The 11,548-nt window shown below is 33.1% G+C and overlaps 1 protein-coding gene across 1 annotated transcript in view; it reads left to right on the forward strand.

Annotated features, from left to right (window-relative positions):
• The window catches only part of SIK2 (salt-inducible kinase 2), a 166,292-nt gene that overhangs the window by 38,407 nt on the left and 116,337 nt on the right, over window positions 1-11,548 (forward strand). The window contains exons 3-5 of the mRNA XM_014540099.1: window positions 3,031-3,046; window positions 8,697-8,836; window positions 9,972-10,088. Coding sequence (XP_014395585.1) covers window positions 3,031-3,046; window positions 8,697-8,836; window positions 9,972-10,088 — 273 coding nt within the window. The remainder of the gene's footprint in view (window positions 1-3,030; window positions 3,047-8,696; window positions 8,837-9,971; window positions 10,089-11,548) is intronic.

Consider the following 11,548-nt stretch of genomic DNA (forward strand, 5'->3'; position numbering starts at 1 on the left):
ACACACATTTGCCCACAAGTCCCTGTTCTTACCTAACCGCCCCCCTCCCTCCACGGCCTCAAGCTGCTCTCCTTGGGGTCTCTATTTTAAGATGTGCAAATTAAATACTTTAGAAAAAACGGTAGAAACAACCATTCTTTAGGAAGAAAAAAAAAACTGGTGTTTTCGACGTATTCCACGCTGCCTCATGGTAGTGGTTCTGTTATTTCATCATTTTTCAGTTTGTTTTTTTCTCCCAGTTTTCACCCCTTTGCGTTTTTCCCCATATTAGTGTGGGTGTACTAGGGTTTGAATGTGGAATAACAGGACCTTTTTATTTTTCAGAAGGGCAGTGTAAGGTGGAGGGCAGTTGACAGCTTGAGTAATTTTCGTAGCTGTTTTTCTTAGAAGTTTTGCTTAACTTTGTTTTTTTCTTTGTTTTTGTGAAGGGATCCATTGCCAAAAAGAAGGGGTGTATGTCATTGCGTCATCTTCACTGTTCACCCTCCCTTACTGATCTTGAAGTAACCCAAATATGACTTATTTTTTAGCATCAGTACCAAGGTTACAGGTTGTCCTCTCACAGATTTCTCAATGTTAGCAATTCAGATTAAGTTTGTAATGATAAATACTGTGACTAATAGTGAGATTACTTCATCTGATCCAGCATTTTTTTAAATGAAGAAATTGGTTCCATTCTTCTAAAGAACTACGGTCTAATGATATGGCATTTCCCCTTTAAATTACATTAAAAGAAGGCATTTTTAAAGTGTATTTTTTATATGAGTCCTTGCTTCATAACTGTCTAAAAGTCAAACAAATTGCATGTTACAAAAGCTACAGAACTTTGAACTATATATTGTTATGTGGTTAAACTCCAAACCCGTCAGTTCATATCATTTTTTTTTCTCATCAGGTCTTATCAGTATTAGTAGCAAGATTTAATTGTGAGCTGTTATTTATTAGATGAAATTTGGGTAATAAGAGTATCTGTTTAAGTTCTGCTTAAGTGGGGGTTATAGTGACTGACACATTCTGTTGAGTTTGACAGTTCAAAAGATGTCAGTTTTAACCTGATATATCTTGCAGAGCTAGGGGGCACTGTGAAGTAGTGCCACGACTTGGCTATCAGATGGAGTGAGATCCATTTGTAATTGAAGGCACAGGTCAGATTGTGAAAGAGCACCCAGATCCTGAATTGTGTGTGTAGTATATGTGTGTGTAAAATGATTTATGTTAAGAGCTAAATTTCTAGTCCACAGAGCCCATCTCCTTTGTGCTTTTCTAAAGAAGGTGTCCTTAACATACAAAAAGAAGTAGTGTGCGTTTAACATAGGGTGAGTGTGTTTGTGGTGATTTGGTGTGATTGGAGATATTCAAGTTGAGAGGGGTGAGTGAAATAGCAGGGTAATTAAGGAAAGGTACCTGTAGATCTCAAGTTTTGTAAAGTTGCTGTGAAGTTTTATGGTAATTTGCATTTAGAATTGTTTAGATACAGTTGTAAGAACAATTGTTCTTAGAGTATACTATTTGTTGTTAATGAGAGTTTTTAAAAAGAAGTATTTGTTATCGTCATTAATTCACTGTATATTTATGTCTTTAATAAATACAATAGCTACTTCAAATATAAATAAAATGGCTAGTTGAAACTTTAAAGTTTTATTGAACATTATTTTAGCTTCTCATTGCTGAGCACAGTACAGTAATTACAGTGAAAATAATGTATAAAGAACAGTATCAGCAAAATATACTTATTGCTTATAAAAGGTCCTTCAATAGAGTATACTTTAACATCAGTATGTTTGTGTATTTTTAAACTTAGAGGTCTTTTTTCTAAAATTGGAACCCAAGACAGATTTTAGGGCTTAGTTTAAACATCAATGTCATGAACAATTGGACCCTTTTATTTTGAATGGGCTCTTCTCTGCCTCTTGTTCTGTATCATTAAAAAATAATGTTTTCTACAGAGCTTGGGAGATCCAAGACTGTTGGCATTTTAGGGGGGGAAATCAGTAGACAAAAGAGATCTTCATTTTGGTCTAATCAGTTAAATAGCTTAACATTAAAAAATATAATTACATCATCATCTGAAGCAGTATTCTCATGTTGGACCTCTGTGTAAATTTGCAAACAAAAGGGAAGGCTTCCTAATATAATGCAGTACTTCATAAAAGCTTTGTAGTATTCGTTTGTGATTTATGAATTAGAGTGGCTAATTTTATAAAATTAGCATAGTGGGAAAAGAATAATAGCATTTAGACTGTTAAACTATTTTAGGCAGTAGTGCTATGTGTCCTTGAGTAGTGTTTTATTTTATTAATACTATACTAGCAAAGAACTTTTACCTTTTATCTGATTATATGGCTAGGTTTTTTGTCTGTTAAGTAAAATTCCAGAAAAATCACTTGTACCCTTAAACTTTTTCTTGTTTTCTGACTATTAAAGAAATGTAGTCTTGATGTAGAAAATAGAAAGAATAGATCATAAAAAAGTACATGTATAATTTCTTCACCAGTGGGAATAAGTCATTCTCAACATTATGGTGTGTTTCCCTCTAGTCATCTTTTTTAATGCATTTTTCCATAGATGAGATCACATGGTAGGTACACATATATACATTGTATCCCTTTTTCCACTTACAGGCCGAGCATTTTGCTTATTATATGTAACTTGATAAAACATTTTTTTTAAATGTTTTTATTGATTTTTTTAGAGAGAAAAGGAGAGGAAGGAAGAGAGAGAGAGAGAAACATCCATCAGCTGCCTCCCACACACCTTGACTAGGGATGAACCCACAACCAGGATATGTGCCCTAACGGGGAATGGAACCGGCAACCTTTCAGTGCCCAACCAACTGAGCCACACTGGCCAGGACTTGATAAAACATTTTAATATCTTCAGTGTTCTACCTTACAGATGAATCCTATTTTACTTAATAATTTCCTTATTATTGAACATTAGATAGCATCCAGTGTTGACTTATAGTAAATAACTTGCACTGAATGATTTTTGTATATATAATTCTTTGTCTGAATTTTTTTATTTTTTCAGGAAGGAGAAATTGGAGGTAAATTCCTAGAAGGGAAATTACCAAGTGAGAAGGTTATTTTTATATTAAAGAGTAATATATTTTTATCAAATTTATCATGTTTAGCTAAAGAACACATAAATATGTGGTTCTTGGAATCTTAAATATATTTCACAGAGATTCTGAAAATGCCTTATTAAATGGCACCTACCCTTTAAGAGAACCTGGAATACAAAACTTATAGTAAGGATATTCAGAACACTGCTTTTGTTCACTGAAAAGCTTTCTGTGTGCATTTGGGGCTTTTATATTTAGGCATAACTCTTTAACTATTACATTAAAATATATTTTTTAAGTTTTCCAAATAAAGTATCAAAGTTGCATTTTTGGAGCAAGGGTAAGAAACCAGAGAAGGGTGTATCATACCCTGATTGCAATATTTCTTGAAGAAGAGAACTTATTTTTTTAATACAATTGAATTTTATACTTTGCTTTAAAATTTTAAGACTCCTCTAAGTATTCTTGGTATTAATCTTGTGCTATGAAGTAGTCCAGATTTCAAGCAATACCTGTACTATGGGCAACAGAAGGACTTGCTACCAAATAATTTAATCATCCATATTTGTATCTAGGCCTATTTATGATCTTTGTGATGAAATAATTATTTTATTTATCATGGAAGACATATGCTTTATTAGAAATTGTCTCTAGTTTCTTGGCACCCAGGCTAGTAATATTTGGCAAATTATTCTGTTCAAAATACTCTGTTCTTTTGGGGCAGTTGAGGGAGGCAAATATGCAAAATAAGAGTTGTGTAAATTTTTATATTCTGTAGAAACTTTAAACTTTAACAGAGTTTAATGTGTTCTTAGTTTAATTCCACTGGGAAATTATATCTCAGTATCAGGCAATTAAGAAAACATTTATTTGGAAATAACTGAAACTGGCCTCAGTTCTTGGATTCACATGATGACATTTGATTTATGACCCACTGCTGATGACAGATTCATTTCCTTGGAGCCAAATGGATTCCAGAAATTCATTAAGATACCTTTCTTTCCTCTTTGGTGTACCTAGTACTTCCACCTTCTGGCTGCATATTTTTTATAAGTTATGTAAAAGTTCCTTTATACAGAACATTTGTGGAGAATGCGATTTCACCCTTCAAAGAGAAACAGCCCATGTATCCAGTTTCAGATTATTAGAAGAATGAAAGAATTACATTTGGGAATGTAATTTAAAAATCATCATTTTAAAAATACTTTAAACAGGTTAAGAAATGAATCTTGGATGGAGTAAGCTAAAAAGTGATGCTAAAATTTGTTTTAAGTTCTTTAAAATAATCATAGTATTTATGTGTTTTTCCTCCAACTACAAAAATAATTCTAGACATTGCTTATTCAATGTAGACATTGTTGAAAAGCTCAAAGAAGAAAATAAATATCCTTAATTCCACCATCCAGACCAAGAGATAATTAAGTTCATATCCTCTTAGTTATTCACATATGTTCTACATATAGGTAATAAAATTGATGTCATCTATATATGTAATCTGTGTTTTTTAATTAATGTTAGTGAAACTTCCCAAAGTTTTAAAAAGAACTTCAGTTAAATACTATCCTTGCACATGACTGATTGTATTTTATTTATCAACTTCCTGTTCTTATTTCGCTCTCTCACTGTTTCTCTTTCAAAAATAATGTTTCAGAGAGCATTCCTGTATATACATTTTTGTATACCTATCTGATTATTTCCTTAGGGTAATACCATAGTTATGGAAATTCTTGGGTCAGGAAATATGTCTTTACATCTGTATCTTATGGCATGGGATGCCAAATTATCCTAAAATAAAAAAGGAGTACCTATTAATTTTTACCAGGAAGAATGCATATTTACCAGGAATAAGATTTTTAAATCTTTTCTGATTTGATGGAAGAAAATAATATATCTTATTCTCATTTGCATTTCTTTGATTACACAGTTTCATGTGATGACTATATTTCTTTTGTGAATTGCTTGTTTGTTCTTCGACCCATTTTTTAATTGAGTTGTCTTTTTGTAAATTTGCTTAAATAATTTTAAGATTATTTTTAATAATTTATAGTCTTAAAAATTCTCAGTTCAATTTTTATGCATATAAAAGTATACTAACATTTACCCTTACTCCAATTGGTTTCGCTTACCCATCATTATAATAATCAAATTAAATCTTAATGAGTGCTTATTTTAGTATATAAATTCTTGTATTTTAAAAGTCAAATTTTAAATTGGAAAAAAAGTCTAATTTATTTACCCTTAAAGGGTAATTAAAGAACTCCATGTCAATTTTATTACTGACTTTTACTGCTTTCAGAAACCCTTTCATTGTAGACTACTTACATTCACTTTTTAGTCAAATTTTATTTTTTAACTTTAAAAATCTAATTGTATGGTAAGGATAAATCTACTTGCTACTTTAGAGAGACAGTGTAGAAGTAGTGTGTTAGTAGTAAATAACACTGAAGCAGATATTACCGGAGACAGCAAACATATGTTAATGCCTTCTGATTTGTTACTAGAAGAATAGCTCTTATTTTGTAACTTCCTTATAAAGTTCCTCAAAGCCACTCGTGTGTGTGGTTTCTTTAAATATATGAGATTAATATTTCTTATGAGAAGTGAAATAATTTTTTCTAAATTTATCATACAGGGTAACATGAGCATTAAATTATATGTTGAAACATGAAAATATTCCTTTTATTCATCAGTTTAACATTATTTGATTTCTGCTCTTACATTTAATCTGTGCAAATTTTTATTTTACGTAATTGTTATATTTGTGTGTATTTTTTAACTTAAGATTATTGGAAACATCTCTATATATAGTCTTAACTAATATTTAAATCTTAAAATATACCCATTTTATAAAGAATTTAGAAATTAAGAAAATGACTAATATTTCACAGATAGAGAAGTTAGCATATTTAATAAATATAACTCCATTTTCTTTTTTCTTATTAGAAAAGTATTCATTTTAATCAAAGAGAAATTATACAGAAAAGTATAATGGAAAAATAAAATAATCCGTGATTTTTTAGTCTAAGCATTTCTCCATATTATTAAAAGGAACCATTTTAATAGTTAATATTAATAAGTCATAATGTAAACTTACCATAGTTCATGTAATTATTTCCCAGTTACTGTTTCTATTTTTTAATGTTATAAATTATCATTTCAGATTATTTCTTTCAAATAATTTCTTAGAAGTAGAATCCTTAGGCTAAATGGGATGGATGATTTTTAAGGTTCTTGACATTGTCAAATTAGCTTATAGAAAAGTTATAACCTATTTTATATTCCTAGCAGCCACATATAAAAGTGGCCATCTCTTTGAACCTTAGCTCTCAAGGGGGTTTACATTTTAATCTTTGTAAATATAATAAGTGAAAATGGTATCTTTTGAGATATAAGTGACATATTAGGTATTTTGTTAGGTTTTTTTGTTTTTGTTTTGTTGCCCTGACTGGGAATCAAACTGGAAACCTTCTGGTACATGGTATGACGGTCAATCGACTGAGCTACATAAGCCAGGGCAGTATTTTGTTGTTTTTAATTCTTGTTTTCCTATTTCTGAGGTTACACTATTCAGTGTTGCTACTTTACATGGGATTTAGTAATCATCCTAGTAATCATTTTAGCTTATCCAATATGCCCTCTAAAGTTGTATAGGAAACTTTCTTTTTGAACACTTGCAGAAGGAATATTAATTTTTCTAATCTCCAATAAATTCACTGAAGGTTATTTTTAAAACAATGCATACATATCTAATTAGTCAGAAACAGCAGTTTGGGTCTCCACAGCAGACCCATCCCAGACTGCTCAGCGAGGCAAAAGCCAGCGGGAGCCCAAGCGCCTGCAGCTGACACCTGCAGCTGACACCTGCAGGACTAGCTCGGTGAGGGAAGTACAGCTCAGAACAGGGAAAATCAAGGCGTGAGACTCAAAGCAGATCCAGCCTCTGGGCTAAGGAGTCCCTGACCACTGGACAGCTGGCACGACAACCTTGGGGTTGAACTTCACTGGTAGCAAGTCGGAGGGGAGATCCCTCCCACAAACGGGACATCAACAATCAAGTCCCAATTACAACAGGAGAGCCCAAACAATGCACACAAAGGGCACTCCTAGAGCATCCAGCTCAGCTGAACAAAGAGACTGCACTACTGGGCCCCTCAAGATACTTTCTACACTAGGCCAGCACACAAAGAATGGGAGGCATAACAGTCCTATCTAATACATACTAGTAGAAGCAAATATAAAGAGACAGCTAAAATGGGGAGACAAAATATGCCCATGTTACCGTCCTAAGGGATATTGAAAATATTCAAGTATAGAGTTATCTTTTTATCTGTCAACTTTTACCCAAAGTAAATGATAATAACTGTGCCTATAGTCTCATTTCTAGCAAAGTTTAGCACTTTCTACTTTCTAGAATATTTTGATTACAGAAGCAAAATACTAACAAACATCAAAATAACTATCGTAAAACTGCCTAGCAAAGAAGCTCTACCCTACCCCCTTTCTTCTTAGGCAAAAATTTAGTTTTATGAATATATTTAGTAATCTGATTTCTCTTGGGAACTTGAGTTCTTCTGTGGATTACAATTAATTCAAATCAGAAAACAAGCTGTGACAGCAAATTAGAAATAGACAAAGGTAAGAAATAAACCTTACAGCCCTGACCGGTTTAGCTCAGTGGATAGAGCATCGGCCTGCGGACTCAGGGGTCCCGGGTTCGATTCCGGTCAAGGGCGTGTACCTTGGTTGCGGGTGCGTCCCCAGTGGGGAGTGTGTGGGAGGCGGCTGATCAATGTTTCTCTCTCATCGATGTTTCTGACTCTCTATCCCTCTCCCTTCCTCTCTGTAAGAAATCAATAAAATATATTAAAAACAAAAAAGAAAAGAAATAAACCTTACAGTAGAGATACAAGCAAAGGACAGAGTAGCTATAAGGAAAGAAGAAAAAAATAATTGACAAGCTGAGTCCTATTAGATTATCGTGCATACAGTATCAATATTTTAAATATTACCCTGAAACAACATAAAACTGAATTATGTTCAGAATACATACATAGAATGAAAAGTACATTTTAGAGTTTCTTCAGAACTTACAATTAAATTTGGGTGGTGTCTAATTATCTGAAAATTTTATTTAAGTCAGAATGGTTTATTTCCTGACCAAAGATATACTAATTTTTAAAAATTGGGTTTTTTTGGTTGCATGAAAAAAAGGTACATGATTGTTGATTTCTGATTACCTAGTTCAGGGGTCCTCAAACTACAGCCCGCGGGCCACATGCAAATACAAATATTGTATTTGTTCCCATTTTGTTTTTTTACTTCAAAATAAGATATGTGCAGTGTGCATAGGAATTTGTTCATAGTTTTTTTTAAACTATAGTCCGGCCCTCCAACGGTCTGAGGGACAGTGAACTGGCCCCTTGTTTAAAAAGTTTGAGGACCCCTGACCTAGTTATTCATCTTCAAATGCAGCTCCTTCAAATTATTAACCTTGGGAGGGTTTGGGTTCCTATCTAGTTATAACAGGGAGAGGCCACATTTTTAAAAATCAGATTCCTTTATGAAAGTCAAAATTTAGTATAATTAATAACATTTGAGTTTTTGCACTTTGATTTTTAAAACAAAATTTAAATCAGCCCTGGCTGGTTTGGCTTGGTGGATGGAGCGTTGACCTGCAGACCAGGGTGTCCCAGATTCGATGCTGGTCATGGGCACGTGCCCGGGGTTGCAGGCTCGGTCTCCAGTGGGAGGTGTGCAGGAAGCGGCCAATCGGTGATTCTCTCTCATCATTGATGTTTCTGTCTCTCCCTCTCCCTTCTTCTCTGAAATCAATAAAGATATATCTTTAAAAATTTAATCCAATGGGTAGCTTCATGGAGATGAATTTTTATAATTTATATTAGCTTTTGAACCTATCACTTGGCTTTTCTAGAAAAACTAGTGGCCCAGTGCATGGATTCCTGCACATTAAAAGGAAATTAATTAGAAGAAATATTTTAATATTGCTATTTACCCTTTCTCTATAATAGAAGTGTCAGAGATGAAAGAAAATGAGTAAAATGTATATGAAAATAATATTTAAATTGATTAATAAATAAACAACAACATGATATAAAAACAACAAAGACATGATATAAAAACAAGAAAAACATGTTATAAAAACAACTGATAAAAACAATGACTGATAAGTTGATTATTCAGATATCTCCCTGTATATCACATTAAGAGTAAAAACACTTTCAGAGTGCTTGACTAATTTCCCTTGTGATGAAGTATTTACAACATTAACGTCACATGCTCTTCAAACTCGAGAGAAAGCAACTCACACATGCTAAGGCGCCAGCAAGAGCTTTATATGTATCGCACATGTGCGAGTCAATGTTTATTTTTAAATTGCCAGTGTGCGTCATATATACTGGCTGGTTGGTTGGACAGATGTACAGTCGGTCACTTAGCCTTTTGTGTGTGTGTGTGTGTGTGTGTGTGTGTGTGTATTTCATTTTAGCACAATAGAAACTGTCTTCTACTTGGCTGATCATTTATTTATAGGTACCTTGTGGTGGGATAATAACTAGTTGAAACTGCTGAGATTTTATTTAATTTATAAATGGAGTACAAAGGCATTACATTTGTATTGAAAGGGAAATATGTTTTATTAAAGTAACTTTGTAGGGTTATTCTTCATAGCACACTGAAGATACTACCAAACAAAATATACCAGTGTTTTACACATAGTAGATGTTTAAGAACTATTTGTTGAATGAATAAATGAGCATTGAATTTAATCTAGCTATTATTGTAATAGGAACCTACAGGCGAAGTCTCAGATGTCATTTATTAAAAAGATTCTAACTGGAAAATGTTAACCATTCTATACTAATTGTATTTATTTTTATATAGGATGCAGGTGGCGATAAAAATTATAGATAAATCTCAGCTGGATGCAGTGAACCTTGAGAAAATCTACCGAGAAGTACAAATAATGAAAATGTTAGACCATCCTCACATAATCAAACTTTATCAGGTATGACTTAGCCTTACAACTCTCCATGCTTCTCACATTCAGTTCGCTATTTTGCATCATCATTTTTCTCTTTTATGATAGTTTTTTCAACGTATTAAAAAAGGATGATGTCATGTTTTTACTAAACTGAGTACAACCACCTTTCTATGTTCAAATAAAAAATTGGGAAAGTAAAAACTTGTAGCTTAATTTTAACGTGTCTCTCAGACTGTAAGTTATTTATTTAAAAAGCTTGCCTGGCCGGTGTGGCTCAGTGGTTGAGCATCGGCCTATGAACTAGGAGGTCATGGTTTGAGTCCCGGTCAGGTAACTTGTCCGGGTTTCGGGCTCAATCCCCAGTAGGGGGCGTGCAGGAGGCAGCTGATCAATGATTCTCTCTCATCATTGATGTTTCTATCTCTCCTTTTCCCTTCCTCTCTGAAATCAATAAAAATATATTTAAAAAATTTTTTTAATTAAAAGCTCATAGTTGTGCATTTGTGATACCATCTTAAACCTGCTGGGTTTTGGTGGTGGTACTATTAATGAGGACATGGGAATTTTGCTTACTTAAAAATATATTGCTATTGTTTTATGAAATATAAAGGCCAAAAATGATTTATTACTTAGTGACATATTTGTAATACCTAGAGCCAAATCTTATGTTTTATTTGGGTTGTTATATTAGATAAAGTAGCAGCCATTTTTTAAAAAACAACTTTATTAAGATATAATTTTTGTAGGAAACTGTACCCATTTTAAGTGTAAACCATGTTTTCTAAAAGGAAGACTTTCTCATATTTTTAAAGAGTATTTCATCTTTAAGAATGGTAATGTAATACCAAACACTTATAATAATTTCATTCATTAAGATGTGGAATATTTATATTGGAAAATTAGTTTCAAACTAAAATGTTACAGTATGCTAGACTATATCTACCTATTGTATTTAGACAGTGGCACGAGTATGTAATTTGTATCTCTTTATATATTCAAAATGCAGATACATATTTTATGTATACATATGTACATGCAAATATACATACACATATACATATTTAGCTAAACAACTTTTTATTGATAGAAATTTGCAGTTAAAGAGGTGTGGGACCATTAGCATTATCATTACCTAAAAATGAGAGACTGTGGTGTGCCACTCAAAACAATTCCTGAAGTTCTAAAACCATAGAGGCCCTCTTAGGTCAAATGTATAGTATACCAGAGTATTTCTCCCGTTACGCTTTTTTAAATTTTTTTAGTTTATAAATATATTTTTTATTGGTTTCAGAGAAGGGAGAGATAGAGATAGAAACATCAATGATGAGAGAGAATCATTGATCGGCTGCCTCCTGCACGCCCCCCACTGGGGATCCAGCCTGCAACCCAGGCATGTGCTCTGACCGGGAATTGAACCTTGACCTCCTGGTTCATAGGTTGATGCTCAACCTCTGAGCCACGCCAGCCAGGCCCCTTTACACTTT

Source organism: Myotis brandtii, unplaced genomic scaffold (assembly GCF_000412655.1).
Source record: "Myotis brandtii unplaced genomic scaffold, ASM41265v1 scaffold105, whole genome shotgun sequence".
Taxonomy (NCBI): Eukaryota; Metazoa; Chordata; class Mammalia; order Chiroptera; family Vespertilionidae; genus Myotis; species Myotis brandtii.